The following is a 22,107-nucleotide window of genomic DNA, read 5'->3' on the forward strand; positions in this document are numbered from 1 at the left end:
GATTACTAATGGGAAATTTGAGCCACTAAAGTGGTTTGGAAACATTAAGATGTTCCTATGGCTTATTCTGCTGAATAGACTTGTGGCTATGAAGGGCCTGATCCAAAACTCTACTTTGGAAAAGAGAAGCTTTTGTTCTGAAAATGCTCTGCATTTCTCATTCTGCACACAGAGCATTGCCTTTCTTAGAAGGGTAATGGTTAATTCTCTGGATCCTGCACATAGAGGTCAAGATGCATGCTAAATCCTTAATTTATCTACCACTTTACTTCTGCTTTGACGTGTAGGGCCTAAGCTTTACATTGCTTATGTGTGATACAGGTTATGTTCCCCACACAAATCCTCAGTGCAGAACAATTTGTTTTATGAGTGTTAGAAATTTCTTGCCAGTAGTCCATTTAAATTGTGAAATGCATAAAAAGATATTTGGAACTGATTAGTCATCTGTTACTTTCATTGTAGGCACAAGTAAACCAATATGTATAATTCAGCTCAATGACCCTTTGCAGAAATTTTCCAGCTCTGTACCCAGTGACTCCATGGACATCTATTGGAAAGATGAGTTCATTTTGTAAGTAATTTGGTAACACTTGTAGAAGTATAATGGAAATCTCATTCCTTCCCTTAGCCTCCAACTGAAATCATGGTGGTGAGGAACAAGAATCCTGTTTGTTTAGGATTCAGAGATGGGGATTATGATTTTTCCTAAATATTTTTCTGGATCCAGTGCATCGAGAAAACATTTAAAGCAAAAGAAAAAGTGTTCAGCTATATATAGTTATAATGGTTTAATGCCCTTTTAACTATCATGGCTGTGTCCCATGGAATTCTAGCATTTGTAGTCTGATGAAGTACTTAACATTTTTTGCTAGAGATCTCTAGTACAGTTGGTCCTCTACTTATATATATGAATTCTAAAGCACAAACCTTGATTTTGGCATCTAATATAAGGGACACCATTTCATTACTTGCTAATTAGCTTACTTGCTGTTCACCGCTATGATCTTTGGAATAGCGGTATATAAATAAAACAAATTATTATTAATTATTATTATGCTATTGTACTGAATGGGAGTTCAGCGTCCACAGAATTTGGTATCCACAAGAGGTTCTGGAACCAAACCCCAGTGGATACCAAGGGTCCACTATATACCTCCATAGGTGTAGCACTAGGACTCTCTGGTAGAGAATTTCAAGCACCCTAACTACAAATCTCAAGGTTCTGTAGGATAGAGCTATGGGAGTTAAAGTGCTATCAAACTGGTAAAACTGTATAAATGTGTTCTGAGGCTGACAGTACAATGGGCTTTTCAAATATTTTCTTTAGTGTAAAAGGAGTACTAGGGATGCAGTTGATTAGTGATTAAGACACCAGTTTTGGTGATCGGAAGGTTGGCAGTTTGAGGCCCGAGTGCTGCATGATGGAGTGAGCTCCTATCACCAGTTCCAGCTTCTGCCAACCTAGCAGTTCAAAAGCATGCAAATACAAGTAGATAAATAGGTACCACTTTGGTGGGAAGATAACAGCATTTGGTGCAAGCATGCTGGCCACATGACTACCAGAGCAGTCCCCGGACAACTTTGACACATTATCTTCTTAGATGAGTATACCTGTGCTAATTTTTTTTTTAAATGACAACAACAGTGGCACACACAGGAATGATCATTTAAAAGAGAGATTGGGCTCAAGGTGCTAATTAAACAGTTCTTGTCCAGAGAGAAAGATAAAGTGCCTCCTATGTTGCTGGGCAGTTCCAGTCCGCTAACAGTGTAGCCAAAAGTTCAGTTTGTTTCTTCCATTCTGACTTCAATGCAATGCTAGAGAAACTAATATAGCTGTTTTCCCCCCTTTCCTTTCTGTTGTGTCAGAAAGCAAAGCAGCCTAATAGCCTATACCAGTTAAAAATAGCCTCTTCTTTCTCTCTCTTGATGACATTATTTCCTTCGGATAAATGGAGGGGGCACTCTCTTTGCTCTTCACCACTCCTATCTCTGTTTTTGTCCAGATGACTTGCCAAAGTACTATCAAAATTAAATCAAAGGTGGCAGGTAACTCATCCCTGGCCTGTACTCATATTGGTGAGAGGAAGGGAGCACTAACCTGTTAAAAACCTGGGTTTCTGTTGCTGTTTGCAAAGACCACTGTGCTATGGAAGAGACTAGAATCTTAACCATGTGCACAGTGAATGTGTAGCCAAATATAGAAATGATTATGAAATTCAAAGGAATATATAATATTTTCTTTTAGATGCCTACAGTCTGTCATTCTGTAACTCTTTAACAGTACAGTCCTATATATGTCAGCTCAGAAATAAGTCCCATTCATTTCAGTGGGGATTACTCCTAAGTATCTACTCCTATGGATATAGGATTAGAGCTTTAAGTTATTTTAAAAAATGAAAGCGAAATCTAACGAGAAGGATTAAATTCCCTGTACTATCACCAATGCAAAGCAGAAATCTCAAATGACCACATTTACAGAAGTACTAAATACGATACTGTGGTCTTATCCAATGTTTCTGTGCATTTTGGTAAATTTCTTGCCTCTTGGTGTAACAAGTGAAATTGAAATAGACAATTATTTCCCCCCAGTCTAATTCTAGTGCTTTTAGCAGCTATGTTGACAACTTCAATATGTGAAACGTCTCAAGGCTTAACAGGCTGCTCTTAAGCTTGTATGGCAAAATATGGAACTACAGTATATGCTTGTCTGAATGCTTTCCTAAAACTGAATTTTGTTTGTTCACAGTGAATTAAATGCCAAATCAAAAGACCTTCAAGTAAAGATTCTGAAAAATGGAGAAGTAGATAGTAAGTAATGCAGATAATTTATTTTATGGGTCTCACTCTTTATTTTGCAAAACAATTCTAATAATTCTGGAAATTGTAGCTCACAAAAGCCACCATTTTGTTATGCAGTTACTTACTCAGCTATGTTCTTGAGGAAACCCTCTGAAATGACAAATCTGATTCATATTGTTCACTGTAATATCTGTGTAGGTGAGGTGCTACCATGGATTTTGCAAATCTTAATGAAGAGGAAATCACTCCATTTCTCAGTGCAGTGTTTAGTTGTATGTTCAAAGAGAAATTGTATGAATGGTCTCAGCTGGGTCCTCTTAAGGCAAAGTATGCCTTATATAGGTGGTTGTGTCTCCTTATCTGAAATACTTGGGACCAGAAGTGTTTTGGATTTTGAATTTTAAGTCTAAACATACAATTAATTTGTTTTGTATATACCTTATACACATAACCTAAAGGTGATACAATATTTTAAATAATTTTGTGCTTGAAACAAAATTTGTGTATGTTGAACCATCAGGAAGGAAAGATGTCACTATTTTAGCCATCAGTGGAAAATGTTTTGGATTTTGGAGTATTTCAGATTTCAGAATTCCAGATAAGAGAGATTCAACCTGTATCAGCAAGGATTTTTGAGTACAGTCCCTGTTTCTGCATCATCCTCATCATCGTGTTTTAGATTGAACCTGTTGCTATTAACTGGTTCACATTCATGATTTACTCTCTGGCTAGCATTTTCCATCTTAAGTTGGAATCAGTAATCATACTGTCACTTTTTGTTCTGCTTCCTGAATATCTTCACTTAAAATTTCTATTTTTCTTCTATTCCTTCGCTGAGTGGTTTAAGAGTTAGGCTTGACTTTTGTGAAGTGCAAGAACCTTGGAAATGCCTGAAAGAGTTTGAATTAGAGCTTGATCTCAAAATAACCTTCAGTATTGGTTACTCATATTTTAATGGCCTGCTTCTATTTTCTGCAGGTGGCTTTTCAGCTTTGGCTACTGTACCTTTGGATTTATTTAGGAAACAGCCTTCTGGACACAGAAGTTTTGCATTGAACAGTCAGCTCAGTGGTAGTAACTCTACAGTAGGATCTGTGTTTGCAGAGGTAACAACTTTATTTTATAGTCTCTTTTCTTTCTTCCCTTCTTTTTTCTTCTCTTCCCAAGCCTAACCCAAATAGTTTTCACAGTATACATGTATACTCGAAAAGTAGCATAGCTTAAAAGTAAAGCATTACAAGTAATGCCATTCTGTATAATTAATTGCTTTTGAGGGTAGTGACTGCATAGCAGTGGATTTTTTCAGAAAACAACACAACTGGTAATGTTAACATTTTTTTTTAAAAAAACCCCAAATTGAATAAGATTTACTTTTTATGTGTAACATGTTTTTGTGAGGTAATTGTGGGGAATTTGCAGCTATTTTTCTTAAGATGCATTTTAGTTCAAAACAAAGTAGCTCTTTCATTATTGTGTTACTTTGAAAAATTAAGTATAGGCTATGCACCAACTTTTAAAAATGGCATTCCAAGTTCTGCAAAGCAGCTTTAACAATTTTGCAAAATTACTCTTGTATCTGCTCAAATAATTTAGGGAAAAATTGTTTGCACTTGGTTTTTAGAAGAGTTTAAAATTAGACCACTGTAATTCCTTTCAATTTCTTTATAAAAATGAAACAAATAACATTGACTGGTATATTTCATTTTTAATTATTCAAACTTGAATTTAATTTTCTTTTTCTCTAGTTCTCATATATAGAACCTTCAGAGACTAGATTTTTGCAATCTTCTGCCAAACTTCCTGTTACTAAAGTAGAGAAGGATCGAACTGTGATGCCCTGTGGGACTGTGGTCACTACTGTTACTGCTGTAAAAGCCAAGCCTTTAATAGAAGGGAGACCATCTGTTCTGCATTCAGGTAACAAAACAGAATTTCTTCTGAACTTTGACTCTTTTTATTGTTACATTTGAAGCTCTAAATTCATGAAAGACAGGACACAAATTATTTAAGGCTGTGGTGCCAATATCTGATCACGTCCCACCAACCTAAACCTGCACCAATACAGTCTGGTAATGATTTCTATGGTGAGCTTTGACATGGTTTCAAAAATTAACACTGTGTCCTCCTAGTTGTGGGGAAATGTTTTTAAAGTGTTTTATTAAATCCTGTCTGATTTGTCAGGTAGTGGAATAATATCTTTTTTCCCCCGGTGCTATTATTCACAAAGGAGCTTTTATCTCATACCTTTGCTAAAGTAACAGGTACAAAAAATGTTGAGTGAAACCTAGAGTTGGGCATGCAGACTTATTTCTTTCTTCCCTCACAATCCTCCCCCACGGATCTCCTTCAGAAGATCGTCTAATCCTGTGGAACAGATTTTGAAACTGCAGGGGGTGGTGGGAAGGAGGAAGAATATTTCCCCATCTTCCCCTTCTATAACTGAAGATATTTTCTGAAAACTATTTACCAAGTATGATTGTTGTTCTTTTTTTAAAAAAACCCAGATGTCGTGTGAGTATTTTGTGACAGAAATAAGAAAGTAAAAAGTTTAGAAATGTTTCAGTAACTCGAACAAATGTCAGCCGATAGTCATGGGGCATAGAATTACAGACTTGTCATCTTTGTGATATAGTCTTTCTTTGGGTATATTTTTAGTTCTCTTGCAGAACTGGCAAGAAAGCAAGTTTATATGTGCACCTACAATAATGATTAAATTAGTCAGCAAAATTATACTGCATCAAGAATGCACTGTTTCTGTTACTAATTTAGAACAGGTCTCTTCTACAATTCTGTTTCAAACTTGTCTGTCCTTCAGCCTAAGAGTGGCAGAATCTTCCAAGCATGAAGAATAAATTTACTGTGGCACAGAAAACATATGTATACTTTAAATACTAGTTCACTTACAAGACAGAAGTAAGGGTGTGTATTCCATATCATAAGACACACTATAAACAGTAAACGTCTGGTTCAGATCACAGTAAATTGATCTTGAGACTATTTTTTATTTCTTGACCTCTTTACAAGCTTCTAAAGTAAAAACTCAAAAGTAACATCTGAGATTAAAAGCACAGAATTGTGTTAACTATTGGCTTTCCAGTATGGGTATTGGTTTTCTTCCAGAAAGCCTATTCAGGGTGTGTGTGTGTGTTTTGTTTTGTTTTGTTTTTTGGGTTTTTTTGTTTTTTTGAAGGGCAGGTTTTGACTGGAAAAGCAGTTTGGAGGAAGAATTTTTTAAAAAAATCCCTTTTACCTTCTTTGAAGCTCTTTTTTTTTTTAAGTCTGTGCAGTAATGCAGCCATGTATCTTAATGTCGGTAGATTTACATTCCAGTTTTTATTGAACATATGTCTCTCATCTAAGCAGATCTCCACTAAGGAACATACTTTTGAAAAGTATAGATGAGAAAATAACTGAAGTATTTTATGTACTACTAGATTCACCAATTCGAAGTCCTATTAAAGTGAAGGTGATTGAAAAGGATTTGTCAGTTCAAGCAATCCATTGTCGGAGTACTTCAGTAAGCAAGGCTTTATCTTCATCAGACACAGGTAAAGAGGTTTTTTTGTTTTGGTTTCTAGTGTATAATGGGGAATTAAATCCACCTGTGCCATCCTAAACATGTGACTTGCATTTCATGCAGTTGTGCTATTAAAAACATTTCACAAGCAGACCTTCAATGTGGATGGTTCTTGAGACTAATTCATATGACTTATTCTGAGGTACAGCGCGCCCACTTACGTGCTCAAGCCGCGGGGTGCGTGCGGGGCGGAAGGGGCGGCGCGTCCCATTCAATTGAATGGGCGTGCGCTCCCGTTGCGCCCCCGCGCCGTCGTGCACGAGCCCATTGTTTCCAATGGGGCTTGAGCATAGGCAGAATTCGCCTTACACGGAGGGATCCGGAACGGATCCCCGCGTAAGGCGAGGGCCGACTGTATAAGAAACAGCATGATAAACATTATCTTATGAAAGATTTTCACAAGCTGAAAAACACAAGGAAGGACACATCTTTCTGCATGTGCTAGCCTTTTTAATTGAAAAATTTTCCGTGTTCAAAAGTAGCACAGTGTGCAGCAGCTAGCTTGCTAATTGGCACAGGGCATTAACACATCATATTATCCCCTGTCTGATGGGAACAAGGCAAAGGATTAACAGTTTTATTGTTTAACATTTTTGTATTTTAATAGCATCAAATGTTTTGAATGTCAGTTTAGTTTAAAAGCTGAGTTTTTACTTGCATTCCTACTTGAATTTTTTACTCTGTTCTCAGTTGTTCTCTGCATCTAGTCATACTTGTATGTATTTTCAGAATTACTGGTGTTGAACGGCACAGATCCTGTTGCTGAAGTAGCTATTCGACAGCTCAGTGAATCTGCAAAGCAAAAACTCAAGTCTCCCAGGAAAAAAAGTACGATCATAATATCAGGGGTATCAAAGGTAAGATTAATCAACTTCACAAGCAAAAGCGCCCTATAATATAATATGTTCAAAATACATTTTAACTTTTTATTTTCTTCCTATTTTTATTTTTTATAAAAATATTTTAAAAATACTGATGTTCTATTTCAGCTCAGCATTATATTTTTGGACTTGAAACAATGGGTTTTTGAAACATCAGAAATGTTATACTGTATTGGTTGTTACTAGAATTTTTTCATACAAAGCAGTAAAAACTGAGAAGGCAGTCATCTGTACTTCACCATACTCCAGTCAAAGTAAAAATTAGAATCCACAGAATAAGCAGTGGATTTGCTTTCTGTGCAAACCTAAAGAAAAAAAATGGTATAAAGCAAAATTTGGGGGCGGGGGCGGGGGGAAGCTTCATTTTCATGCTTGTACCTGGTACATTGACTAATCACATTATTGGGAGTCTTTGTTGAAATATCCTAGAGCAGAAGTGGATGACTTCATTGTGTGTGGGAGGGGGCATTTCCTGGACCACTTTTCTTGTCTAAAAACTAAAAACTTTTCTTGTCCAAAGAAGGAACATGGGAGCCATGTAATTTAGTATTAAAGATAATCATACTTCCTAGAATGTTGTTGTTCTTGTTGTTATTATTATTATACTTTATTTATATAATACTGTAGATTTACACAGCGCTGCACATACAATCAATAAAATCGATAAAAATGAAACCTGCCAAAGGCGTACATTCTACAGGATAATAAAAAAATACATATAAAACAATAGATAATAATTCAAGATAGAATTAGTTAAATTAAGCAGGCAACAAGTTAAAAACATCAGATATCAAATATCAAGTCAAATGTGAGATAACAATCAGAAAAACAATCACACAATGCCTAGGAACGCTTCCCTGAACAATATAGTCTTCAACTCAGTTTTGAAACGGGTTAAAGAAGTGATGAGCCATGCTCATGGGGGAAGAAGGTTCCAGGAGTGAGGGGCAGCAAGTGAGAAGGGACGAATCTGGGACGGGGCAGTGAAGATCCTAGGCTGGGACAGCAGAATGTTGATGATTCATGTTTTAACAAAAAGTGGGGGTGGTGGGGGCTTGTGATAGGGAATCTCCTGTTCAAAAGTGGTAGGGAGGAGGATTGTTGTGAGAGCTTGGGCATGTTCTTTGGTTCCCAGACCTGCATTTATTTAATTTGTATCTCATATTTCTCTCCAAACTGGCACTCAGGGTGGCTCACAACTTTAAATACTGTGTTCAGATAAAAACATATTACTTTATATTTTTAAAACACAATAAAATAAATGATAATATTAAAACAAAACCAATGTGATGGAAATGTACAAATAATTCTGTATTGTTTCAGACTAATTTATCTCAGGACAGCGAAGCTGCGCTTATGTTGGACTATGCAGCAACCATGGATGGGTCATATAAACAAGCGGTGACTTCCAGTGCTGAAGGTTCACCTGTGCAATCCCTTTCTGGTGAAAAACTATCATTGTCTGCATCCCAAACGATCCCTACCTATGAAGAACCCCAGGAAAACAGCCATGATGACTGGACCTTAGATGACAGTAGTCAGCAGTGGCAAAGCAATGCACTATTAGACCAAGACTGTGATAAGATGTCAGGGAGCTCTGTAAGCGTCTCAGAATCTGGAACTATGAAGAAATCCAAAGGTACAGTATTTTAAAGAGCTATATTTTAAAACAGTTTTGAGACTTTAAAACATTTTAGTACTACGAGACAGCTATAAAATTTTACCCTCTCTGTTGGTTTAGTTTAAATTATGTCGGCCTTCATGTGTAAACAAATAACAAAAGGGAATGTTTTCAGCATCTAAAGATTTTTTAACAATTTTGTATAGTTCTTTCATCCTTCTTCCTTAGTAACTTGTGCTATGTGTAATGTTGAGATGGCACATTTTATAGTACTTTTGGCTAAAGTGCCTACATAAAAGGGCTTCTAAAAATGATATTTGCATGTACACATTTATCAAGCTTCTTAGATTTGCACATTTAATTAAATCTTCTATAGTTCTTCAGTTTTCACGGGGGAGGGTCCAGGGGACATGAGGTCACAAAAATCAAAAGGTCTTAAGATTCCTATCTCTTGTTTCCATAAATTGCAAAACTCAGTATAGCTAGCCATTTTCATATGTTGAATCTTCATTATTTTTTTATACTTCTGACTTCATCTTTCTTACTCATTCTTTTTATAAACTTAAGTGTACTATGCCAAGCAGAATTAATTGCATACACAGTAAGTTATTTCTGTCTTATGCTGTGGCTTGTGTGAGACACTTAATCTAACAAATAAGCCATTTAAAAAAAAAATTCTCCGTGTGCCCATATTCCCTGCAAATTGTGCTTAGACACAGTTGTTAAAATGGGCTGTAATCAGGGACGTAGCTAGGATTTTAGGAAGGGGGAGGTCCAGACTAAGTGCCACCATTATAATGGGGCTTGAGTGCGGCGGTGCAGCAGCACACACCATTCATTTTTCTAATGGAAGGGGGGGGGGGTCCGGACCCCCAGAACCCCCCCCCCCCCCCGGCTACGTCCCTGCTGTAATTCTAAGACTGCTTAGCTGGTAAAGTTGTTACCCTATGTAAGCTAAACTTCTATGGGAAAACTGGAGTAGTAGTTTTCTCCATCTAGAATTAAGATCTGTAAATCCTTAATAAACATAATCAGAAGCTCCAAGTACTTGTCATAGTGGCAATCACACATCTTCAGATGCCTCTCACCCCCTGTAGCATGTACTGCTGTGGTTTGGGATATGTGGGGAAAGTACCAGAAAAGCATGCAGATGATGTTGGAATCTGTGCTTGGCTTGCTGTTCTTGCCTTCTCTCCCAAAGTTTTTGTCAGCCAAAGTCTTTTCTAGTTCAGATGCTAGAGCAAGGCTGGGTAACTGTCAGAGGCTAGAGGGACATTTTAGTCCCTGCAGGAGACCTTAGGGGGCACACCCACCCACCACAAAAAACAAACAAACAATTTCTTACCCTAATGCTCTCTAGAGGTTGGGGGCATTTTCTACATATTTTAGTCCCCTTAGGCCATTTTAGGCCCAAAAGAATTTTTTTCCCAAAACTGAAAGTGATCAGAAGTCACTTCCAATTGTTTTTTAAAAGCCCTTTCTGTGCCTAAAATTGCCCAGGGAGGCCCAAAATGTGCCCTCACTCCATTAGAGGACACTTGAGAGGGCTGCAGGGGGAAAATACATTTTCCCCACCTCTGCACTAGAGGTAACTCCAGTGATAGATAGTTTCTGCAGAGCTCCTGCAAAGGAAAAAAAGGGTATGTACATGGCATGATTCAGCACTGGCTGCCTGCATTCTCTTCAGGTGAGATTTGTGCAAACCTACACTGGAAGGCATAGTACTGTCACTGTCCAATTATCCAATTCACTTACTGTGGAAGTGCATCATGTTCAAGAAGCCTGTGCATACAGAGCCTCTCCAAGGCCATGTCTTGTAACATTGTATACACTTGGTTCTCGGATCAAGAGAACAAAATACTCCTGTATTGTCCTGAAAAAGGAAAGGTGCATGTTCATAAAAGTGTTTGCTGCCTCCTTTGGAACACATAAAGCTAAAGGGATCATCATCTAGCATAAGCTTTAAAGTAGGAGTAGGCAAAGAGTGACCTGTTGGCTGGATTTGGTCTGCTTGGGGTCCCAAGTACACAGACTCCCCTAACTCCCTTTCATCGTCCCAGAATATTTGAGTCCTGCCCTGTCCCAAAAGGGGCAAAGTGTGTTCCCAGGATTGCCTGGGGCATATGGCTTTTCAATGCAATTTTGCCTCACTGGAGACTTTTTTTAAAAGCAAAAGCAGTCTTTAGCAGAAATGATGAACTGGTTACTCCTTCTCTCCTACAAATGCCTTTTGTGGAGAAAAAAAATTCCGTAGAGAGAAAAATTGCATTTAGCAGGCAAACTGCATTGCCCAGGCAATGTGATTTACCTTTTCTGGGAACTCCAAATTTGTGGGGAGTTGGGGGAGGGGGGGATAGCCCACAGAGGTCCAGGATAGGGCAAAAGTGGTCCTTAAACCTTCCACATTTTTGTACCCCTGATTTACAGAAACAGTGATATGTGTGTGTGTTCATGTGCATGTGACTGATGCAGTCTGAATATATTTGGCACTCTGATACTAATGTATTTAGCACTCTGGTATTAACCAGCATGATGCAGTGGTTGGAGTGTTGGACTAAGACTCTCGAGACCAAGGTTCAGATCACCATTCGGCCATAGAAATCCACTGGGTGATCTTGAGCAAGTAACATACTCTAAGCCCCAGAGGAATACAATGGCAAACCCTCTTTGAACAAATCTTGCCGAGAAAATCCCATGATAGGAGCACCTTACGGTTGTTTTAAGTCAGAAATTACTTGAAAGCACACATCAACAACTGGTATTAATTCCAAAGAGGTGATTCTGAAAAGGAGACATATCTTTCCTCCTGTTCATAGAAATTTTTGATGTATGACTTGCCTTCCCAGCATACCTTTTGAATCATTAAAATACCGTACTAGTGATGCAAATAAACTTTTGAGGAGAGGAACTCTTTTTCAAAAAATCCTCAAACCAACATTTTATTTATTTATTTTCTTGAATTTTTAGTCCACTTTTCTCCTGGAACAGGATCCAAGGTGGCTTCCAATAATTTAAAACAAGATTGATTTAAAATCTTATACAAAAGTTAAAGAATTAAATAACAGTATTATTTTGAAAAATATGGCTAAAAACACCTTTAACATAATATTACTAAAACACAGCACACCACCTCAAGTTAACATGCTAGTTGTTGTTAACTACGGTCGACTTCAACTTAAGGTGGCTGTATGAACGAGAGACCTGCAAGTCACTCTGTGATCAACAGCCCTGCTTAGGTCTTGTAGACTCAGAGCTGTGGCTTCCTTGATTGAGTCTATCCACCTGTAATGCGGTTGTCTTCTTTTTCCTGCTGCATTCTACAGTGCCAAGCATTGTTATCCTTTCTAGTGAGTCATGTCTTCTCAAGATATGTCCAAAGTACAGCAGTCTCAGTTTAGTCATCTTGCCTTTCCACATGCTACTTTTACATACACTGGTACCCCGGGTTACGAAATTAATTCGTTCCGCTATTCCTTTCGTAAGCCGAAAATTTCGTAACCCGAAACGCTTTTCCCATTGAAAATAACTAATGCGTTCCATGACCTCAGACTGAACCTGCAAGTCAAAACAAAGTCACAATAGAGGCCTATTAAGCTAAGTACCCTACAATACAAGTTGCCTGAGGCACTAAAGAGCTTAACAATGACTGGCAGGTCCATTCTAAACTTTCTAATGATCTTAACAATGACTGGCAGGTCCATTCTAAACTTTCTAATGATCTTAACAATGACTGACAGGTCCATTCTAAACTTTCTAAAGGATAAAGAAAAAAAGTTTTTTTCTCTCTTTGATGGTTCTGGCATCTCAGAGTCAGGCAGGAGGAGGAGGATGAGCTCTCAAATCATCACACCCATGACCAAAGCACCCCAAATCTAAAAAAGCAACCCCATGGTCACACTCTCTGGCCCAAACTTGCAAAAGTCCCACCCCACACTCTCAAATCATCACAGCCATGGCCAAAGCACACAAGAACTCAAGCCCATAGGCCAGAAACCCAAAATCTGAAAATGCCACCCCAAAGTCACACTCTCTGGCCCACATCAAATCAAGGCCAAACACATCTCACACTTTGAAAACATCACAGCCATGACCAAACCACCCCAGAACCCAAACTCAAAGGCCAGAAACCCCAAATCTGAACATGCCACCCCATGGTCACACTCTCTGGCCCACATCAAATCAAGGCCAAACATGCAAACCTCACATCTCACACTTTGAAATCATCACAGCCATGACCAAACCACCCCAGAACCCAAACTCAAAGGCCAGAAACCCCAAATCTGAACATGCCACCCCAAGGTCACACTCTCTGGCCCACATCAAATCAAGGCCAAACACATCTCACACTTTGAAAACATCACAGCCATGACCAAACCACCCCAGAACCCAAACTCAAAGGCCAGAAACCCCAAATCTGAACATGCCACCCCATGGTCACACTCTCTGGCCCACATCAAATCAAGGCCAAACATGCAAACCTCACATCTCACACTTTGAAAACATCACAGCCATGACCAAACCACCCCAGAACCCAAACTCAAAGGCCAGAAACCCCAAATCTGAACATGCCACCCCATGGTCACACTCTCTGGCCCACATCAAATCAAGGCCAAACACATCTCACACTTTGAAAACATCACAGCCATGACCAAACCACCCCAGAACCCAAACTCAAAGGCCAGAAACCCCAAATCTGAACATGCCACCCCATGGTCACACTCTCTGGCCCACATCAAATCAAGGCCAAACTTGCAAAAATCGATGCCCACACTTTGAAAACATCACAGCCATGACCATGCCACCCCAGAACCCAAACTCAAAGGCCAGAAACCCCAAATCTGAACATGCCACCCCATGGTCACACTCTCTGGCCCACATCAAATCAAGGCCAAACACATCTCACACTTTGAAAACATCACAGCCATGACCAAACCACCCCAGAACCCAAACTCAAAGGCCAGAAACCCCAAATCTGAACATGCCACCCCATGGTCACACTCTCTGGCCCACATCAAATCAAGGCCAAACTTGCAAAAATCGATGCCCACACTTTGAAAACATCACAGCCATGACCATGCCACCCCAGAACCCAAACTCAAAGGCCAGAAACCCCAAATCTGAACATGCCACCCCATGGTCACACTCTCTGGCCCACATCAAATCAAGGCCAAACATGCAAACCTCACATCTCACACTTTGAAATCATCACAGCCATGACCAAACCACCCCAGAACCCAAACTCAAAGGCCAGAAACCCCAAATCTGAACATGCCACCCCATGGTCACACTCTCTGGCCCACATCAAATCAAGGCCAAACTTGCAAAAATCGATGCCCACACTTTGAAAACATCACAGCCATGACCAAACCACCCCAGAACCCAAACTCAAAGGCCAGAAACCCCAAATCTGAACATGCCACCCCAAGGTCACACTCTCTGGCCCACATCAAATCAAGGCCAAACACATCTCACACTTTGAAAACATCACAGCCATGACCAAACCACCCCAGAACCCAAACTCAAAGGCCAGAAACCCCAAATCTGAACATGCCACCCCATGGTCACACTCTCTGGCCCACATCAAATCAAGGCCAAACATGCAAACCTCACATCTCACACTTTGAAATCATCACAGCCATGACCAAACCACCCCAGAACCCAAACTCAAAGGCCAGAAACCCCAAATCTGAACATGCCACCCCAAGGTCACACTCTCTGGCCCACATCAAATCAAGGCCAAACACATCTCACACTTTGAAAACATCACAGCCATGACCAAACCACCCCAGAACCCAAACTCAAAGGCCAGAAACCCCAAATCTGAACATGCCACCCCATGGTCACACTCTCTGGCCCACATCAAATCAAGGCCAAACATGCAAACCTCACATCTCACACTTTGAAAACATCACAGCCATGACCAAACCACCCCAGAACCCAAACTCAAAGGCCAGAAACCCCAAATCTGAACATGCCACCCCATGGTCACACTCTCTGGCCCACATCAAATCAAGGCCAAACACATCTCACACTTTGAAAACATCACAGCCATGACCATGCCACCCCAGAACCCAAACTCAAAGGCCAGAAACCCCAAATCTGAACATGCCACCCCATGGTCACACTCTCTGGCCCACATCAAATCAAGGCCAAACATGCAAACCTCACATCTCACACTTTGAAATCATCACAGCCATGACCAAACCACCCCAGAACCCAAACTCAAAGGCCAGAAACCCCAAATCTGAACATGCCACCCCATGGTCACACTCTCTGGCCCACATCAAATCAAGGCCAAACTTGCAAAAATCGATGCCCACACTTTGAAAACATCACAGCCATGACCAAACCACCCCAGAACCCAAACTCAAAGGCCAGAAACCCCAAATCTGAACATGCCACCCCATGGTCACACTCTCTGGCCCACATCAAATCAAGGCCAAACACATCTCACACTTTGAAAACATCACAGCCATGACCAAACCACCCCAGAACCCAAACTCAAAGGCCAGAAACCCCAAATCTGAACATGCCACCCCATGGTCACACTCTCTGGCCCACATCAAATCAAGGCCAAACATGCAAACCTCACATCTCACACTTTGAAATCATCACAGCCATGACCAAACCACCCCAGAACCCAAACTCAAAGGCCAGAAACCCCAAATCTGAACATGCCACCCCAAGGTCACACTCTCTGGCCCACATCAAATCAAGGCCAAACACATCTCACACTTTGAAAACATCACAGCCATGACCAAACCACCCCAGAACCCAAACTCAAAGGCCAGAAACCCCAAATCTGAACATGCCACCCCATGGTCACACTCTCTGGCCCACATCAAATCAAGGCCAAACATGCAAACCTCACATCTCACACTTTGAAAACATCACAGCCATGACCAAACCACCCCAGAAACCAAACTCAAAGGCCAGAAACCCCAAATCTGAACATGCCACCCCATGGTCACACTCTCTGGCCCACATCAAATCAAGGCCAAACACATCTCACACTTTGAAAACATCACAGCCATGACCATGCCACCCCAGAACCCAAACTCAAAGGCCAGAAACCCCAAATCTGAACATGCCACCCCATGGTCACACTCTCTGGCCCACATCAAATCAAGGCCAAACATGCAAACCTCACATCTCACACTTTGAAATCATCACAGCCATGACCAAACCACCCCAGAACCCAAACTCAAAGGCCAGAAACCCCAAATCTGAACATGCCACCCCATGGTCACACTCTCTGGCCCACATCAAATCAAGGCCAAACTTGCAAAAATCGATGCCCACACTTTGAAAACATCACAGCCATGACCATGCCACCCCAGAACCCAAACTCAAAGGCCAGAAACCCCAAATCTGAACATGCCACCCCAAGGTCACACTCTCTGGCCCACATCAAATCAAGGCCAAACACATCTCACACTTTGAAAACATCACAGCCATGACCATGCCACCCCAGAACCCAAACTCAAAGGCCAGAAACCCCAAATCTGAACATGCCACCCCATGGTCAGGCCCATTCTAAAGGATAAAGAAAAAAAGTGTTTTTCTTATCTTTGCTGGTCTTGGCATCAGAGTGAGGCAGGAGAAGGAGGAGGAGGAGCTCTCAAATCATCATAGCCATGACCAAAGCAACCCCAAATCTAAAAAAGCAACCCCATGGTCACACTCTCTGGCCCACATCAAATCAAGGCCAAACACATCTCACACTTTGAAAACATCACAGCCATGACCAGTACAAAAGTGTTTTTCTTATCTTTGCTGGTCTTGGCATCTGGTCCTGGCATCTCGGAGTGAGGCAGGAGGAGGAGGAGGAGGAGAGGGGCAGCCCAAAAAGCCAAATTTAAACCAATTCAAGCAATTTAACCACTTCAGCCAATTCAAGCAATTTAACCACTTCAGCCAATTTATCCAATTCAAGCAATTTAACCACTTCAGCCAATTTAGCCAATTCAAGCAATTTAACCAATTCAGCCAATTTAGCCAATGCCACCAATTTAACAAAGTTAACCATTTTTTTAAAAAGAATTTGGTGTTTTTTTTTAGGGTCACCTTTTTTTTAAGGGTCACCTTTTGCCTTCTTGGATGACGGTTCTCCCGCTCTAGGGAAGAACTGGTCCAAGGATGTCTGCTTTTGCCGGCCCTTAAGCAGGTTCTTAAAATGGCTAAGGCAGACATTATCAAAATGGGCAATGGCATGGCTGGTGAGCACCTGCTCAGGGTGGTGCTTCTCCACAAAGGAAGCCACATTGTGGAATTGCCTCAGAATGTCTTTAATGTCTGCCGTTGGCAAAGATGCCCCCGCAGCCTCCTCCTGCTGGCCCCTGTCGAAGTGGAGCACGTCCTCGTCCACGGCCGAGTGTTGCATCGCCGCCAAGGCCTTCAGGTCCTCTGTTGTCAGGTCCTCGTTGTGCTCCTCGAGGAGTTCCTCCACGTCCTCGTTGTCCACGTCGAGTCCCAGGGACCTCGCGATGGACACGATCTCGTGCACCTCTTCCTCTTCACCTGGCTCAGCACCCTCGGACTGTGACCCTTCCAAGGAAGAAGCATCAGGCCACAGCTTCCTCCATGCAGCAATCAGGTTGCGCCTGGTGATCGCCTGCCAGGCCAAGTCCACCATCTTTAAGCACACCACGATGTCAAAATGCTGCTTCCAGAACTCACGAAGGGTCAGCTGTGTGCTCTCGGTCACATCGAAGCAACGCTTGAAGAGGTGCTTGGTGTACAGCTTCTTGAAGTTGGCGATCACCTGCTGGTCCATGGGTTGCAAGAGGGAGGTCGTGTTGGGTGGCAGAAACTGGACCTTGATGAAGGAGAACTCCGCGAGGATGTCCTTCTCCAGGCCATGCGGGTGCGCAGGAGCATTGTCCAAGAGGAGGAGGCACTTCAGGGGCAAATCTTCTTCCTCCAGGTACCGCTTCACTGTCGGGGCGAAGACACTGTTGATCCACTCAACGAAAAGGAGGCGTGTCACCCATGCGCGGCCATTGGAGCGCCACATCACTGGCAACCTGTCCTTCTGGATGTTGTGTGCCTTGAAGGCCCTGGGATTCTCGGAGTGGTACACCAACAGGGGCTTGACCTTACAGTCCCCGCTGGCATTGGCACACAACGCAAGTGTGAAGCGGTCCTTCATTGGCTTGTGGCCTGGCTGTCTCCTCTCCTCCTGGGTGATGTAGGTGCGGCGAGGCATCTTCTTCCAGAAGAGGCCCGTCTCGTCGCAGTTGAAGACTTGCTGCGGGACGTAGCCTTCCTCCTCCACCATGGCCTTGAACGCGACGACGAATGCTTCAGCGGCCTGGTGGTCTGCGCTGGACGCCTCGCCGTGACGGACGACAGAGTGGATCCCGGTCCTCCTCTTGAACCTGTCGAACCAGCCACGTGATGCTTTGAAGTCCGGGGTGGCTGGCTCCTCCTGCGAAGAAGTTCCTTCGCCTGCCTCCTTGCTGGCCAGGTCTTCGTAGATGGCGGTGGCCTTCTCGCAGATGACCGAGGTGGTCACAGTGTCCCCGACTCGCTCCTTTTCCTTGATCCAGAGGAGAAGCAGGCGCTCCATCTCCTCATGCTTCGGTGTCCTCTGCTTGGCGATGGTCGTCACGCCTTTCGCTGGAGCCACAACAGCTCTGATGGCCTCCTTCTGCTTGAGGACAGTGCCAATCGTCGATGGGTTGCGTCCATACTCCTTGGCAATGTCCACCAAGCGCACGCCCCTCTCGTGCTTGGCAATGATGTCCTTCTTGTCCTCCAAGGACAAGGGAGCCCTCTTCTTCTTCTCACCGCTTGGCTTGGGAGCCATACTGTAGCTCAAGCCTAAAAAGCACAAAAGGCACAGGCACTGAGCAAAAGCCACAATTGGAAACCACCCCCACCCCCATGGTCACACTCTCTGGCCCAAACTTGCAAAAGTCCCACCCCACACTCTCAAATCATCACAGCCATGGCCAAAGCACACAAGAACACAAGCCCATAGGCCAGAAACCCAAAATCTGAAAATGCAACCCCAAAGTCACACTGTCTGGCCCACATCAAAGCAAGGCCAAACTTGCAAAAGTCCCACCCCACACTCTCAAATCATCACAGCCATGGCCAAAGCACACAAGAACACAAGCCCATAAGGCCAAAAACCCCAAATAAGAAAATGCCACCCTATGGTGAGAGTCTCTGGCCACATGTGACCATAGCCAAAGTGTTAAAAGTCTCACACCACACTTTGAAAACAGCACAGCCATGAAGAAATCAAAGCAGCAAATGAAGCCCATCATCCCCAATTCAGAGCATGCCACACTAACAGCAAAAAACCCCAAAAAAAGCAACCCAGCAGCTCTAACCCATCATCCACACATCAGAGCATGTTACCCAAACAGCAAAAAACCCCAAAAAAGCAACCCAGCAGCTCTAACCCATCATCCACACATCAGAGCATGTTACCCAAACAGCAAAAAACCCCAAAAAAGCAACCCAGCAGCTCTAACCCATCATCCACACATCAGAGCATGTTACCCAAACAGCAAAAAACCCCAAAAAAAGCAACCCAGAAGCTCTAGGCCATCATCCACACATCAGAGCATGTTACCCAAACAGCAAAAAACCCCAAAAAAAGCAACCCAGCAGCTCTAACCCATCATCCACACATCAGAGCATGTTACCCAAACAGCAAAAAACCCCAAAAAAAGCAACCCAGCAGCTCTAACCCATCATCCACACATCAGAGCATGTTACCCAAACAGCAAAAAACCCCAAAAAAAGCAACCCAGCAGCTCTAACCCATCATCCACACATCAGAGCATGTTACCCAAACAGCAAAAAACCCCAAAAAAAGCAACCCAGCAGCTCTAACCCATCATCCACACATCAGAGCATGTTACCCAAACAGCAAAAAACCCCAAAAAAGCAACCCAGCAGCTCTAGGCCATCATCCACACATCAGAGCATGTTACCCAAACAGCAAAAAAACCCCAAAAAAGCAACCCAGCAGCTCTAACCCATCATCCACACATCAGAGCATGTTACCCAAACAGCAAAAAACCCCAAAAAAAGCAACCCAGAAGCTCTAACCCATCATCCACACATCAGAGCATGTTACCCAAACAGCAAAAAACCCCAAAAAAAGCAACCCAGCAGCTCTAACCCATCATCCACACATCAGAGCATGTTACCCAAACAGCAAAAAACCCCAAAAAAGCAACCCAGCAGCTCTAACCCATCATCCACACATCAGAGCATGTTACCCAAACAGCAAAAAACCCCAAAAAAAGCAACCCAGAAGCTCTAGGCCATCATCCACACATCAGAGCATGTTACCCAAACAGCAAAAAACCCCAAAAAAAGCAACCCAGCAGCTCTAACCCATCATCCACACATCAGAGCATGTTACCCAAACAGCAAAAAACCCCAAAAAAAGCAACCCAGAAGCTCTAGGCCATCATCCACACATCAGAGCATGTTACCCAAACAGCAAAAAACCCCAAAAAAAGCAACCCAGCAGCTCTAACCCATCATCCACACATCAGAGCATGTTACCCAAACAGCAAAAAACCCCAAAAAAGCAACCCAGCAGCTCTAACCCATCATCCACACATCAGAGCATGTTACCCAAACAGCAAAAAACCCCAAAAAAGCAACCCAGCAGCTCTAGGCCATCATCCACACATCAGAGCATGTTACCCAAACAGCAAAAAAACCCAAAAAAAGCAACCCAGCAGCTCTAGGCCATCATCCACACATCAGAGCATGTTACCCAAACAGCAAAAAACCCCAAAAAAGCAACCCAGCAGCTCTAGGCCATCATCCACACATCAGAGCATGTTACCCAAACAGCAAAAAACCCCAAAAAAAGCAACCCAGCAGCTCTAGGCCATCATCCACACATCAGAGCATGTTACCCAAACAGCAAAAAACCCCAAAAAAAGCAACCCAGCAGCTCTAACCCATCATCCACACATCAGAGCATGTTACCCAAACAGCAAAAAACCCCAAAAAAAGCAACCCAGCAGCTCTAACCCATCATCCACACATCAGAGCATGTTACCCAAACAGCAAAAAACCCCAAAAAAAGCAACCCAGCAGCTCTAACCCATCATCCACACATCAGAGCATGTTACCCAAACAGCAAAAAACCCCAAAAAAGCAACCCAGCAGCTCTAGGCCATCATCCACACATCAGAGCATGTTACCCAAACAGCAAAAAAAACCCAAAAAAGCAACCCAGCAGCTCTAACCCATCATCCACACATCAGAGCATGTTACCCAAACAGCAAAAAACCCCAAAAAAAGCAACCCAGAAGCTCTAGGCCATCATCCACACATCAGAGCATGTTACCCAAACAGCAAAAAAACCCCAAAAAAGCAACCCAGCAGCTCTAACCCATCATCCACACATCAGAGCATGTTACCCAAACAGCAAAAAACCCCAAAAAAGCAACCCAGCAGCTCTAGGCCATCATCCACACATCAGAGCATGTTACCCAAACAGCAAAAAACCCCAAAAAAAGCAACCCAGCAGCTCTAACCCATCATCCACACATCAGAGCATGTTACCCAAACAGCAAAAAACCCCAAAAAAAGCAACCCAGCAGCTCTAACCCATCATCCACACATCAGAGCATGTTACCCAAACAGCAAAAAACCCCAAAAAAGCAACCCAGCAGCTCTAGGCCATCATCCACACATCAGAGCATGTTACCCAAACAGCAAAAAACCCCAAAAAAAGCAACCCAGCAGCTCTAACCCATCATCCACACATCAGAGCATGTTACCCAAACAGCAAAAAACCCCAAAAAAGCAACCCAGCAGCTCTAGGCCATCATCCACACATCAGAGCATGTTACCCAAACAGCAAAAAAAACCCAAAAAAGCAACCCAGCAGCTCTAACCCATCATCCACACATCAGAGCATGTTACCCAAACAGCAAAAAACCCCAAAAAAAGCAACCCAGAAGCTCTAGGCCATCATCCACACATCAGAGCATGTTACCCAAACAGCAAAAAACCCCAAAAAAAGCAACCCAGCAGCTCTAACCCATCATCCACACATCAGAGCATGTTACCCAAACAGCAAAAAACCCCAAAAAAGCAACCCAGCAGCTCTAACCCATCATCCACACATCAGAGCATGTTACCCAAACAGCAAAAAACCCCAAAAAAGCAACCCAGCAGCTCTAACCCATCATCCACACATCAGAGCATGTTACCCAAACAGCAAAAAACCCCAA

The 22,107-nt window shown here is 42.6% G+C and overlaps 1 protein-coding gene across 1 annotated transcript in view; it reads left to right on the forward strand.

The window, feature by feature from the left end:
- C2CD2 (C2 calcium dependent domain containing 2) overlaps positions 1 to 22,107 on the forward strand; it is a 51,264-nt gene that overhangs the window by 22,955 nt on the left and 6,202 nt on the right. Inside the window, exons 7-13 of the mRNA XM_089511969.1 lie at positions 463 to 571; positions 2,750 to 2,811; positions 3,781 to 3,908; positions 4,548 to 4,719; positions 6,237 to 6,350; positions 7,109 to 7,236; positions 8,584 to 8,899. Of these exons, the coding sequence (XP_089368095.1) occupies positions 463 to 571; positions 2,750 to 2,811; positions 3,781 to 3,908; positions 4,548 to 4,719; positions 6,237 to 6,350; positions 7,109 to 7,236; positions 8,584 to 8,899 (1,029 nt within the window). The remainder of the gene's footprint in view (positions 1 to 462; positions 572 to 2,749; positions 2,812 to 3,780; positions 3,909 to 4,547; positions 4,720 to 6,236; positions 6,351 to 7,108; positions 7,237 to 8,583; positions 8,900 to 22,107) is intronic.

The sequence above is a fragment of the Sceloporus occidentalis genome, unplaced genomic scaffold, assembly GCF_023333645.1.
Source record: "Sceloporus occidentalis isolate IW3139 unplaced genomic scaffold, rSceOcc1.0.p SCAF_2, whole genome shotgun sequence".
Lineage (NCBI taxonomy): Eukaryota > Metazoa > Chordata > Lepidosauria > Squamata > Phrynosomatidae > Sceloporus > Sceloporus occidentalis.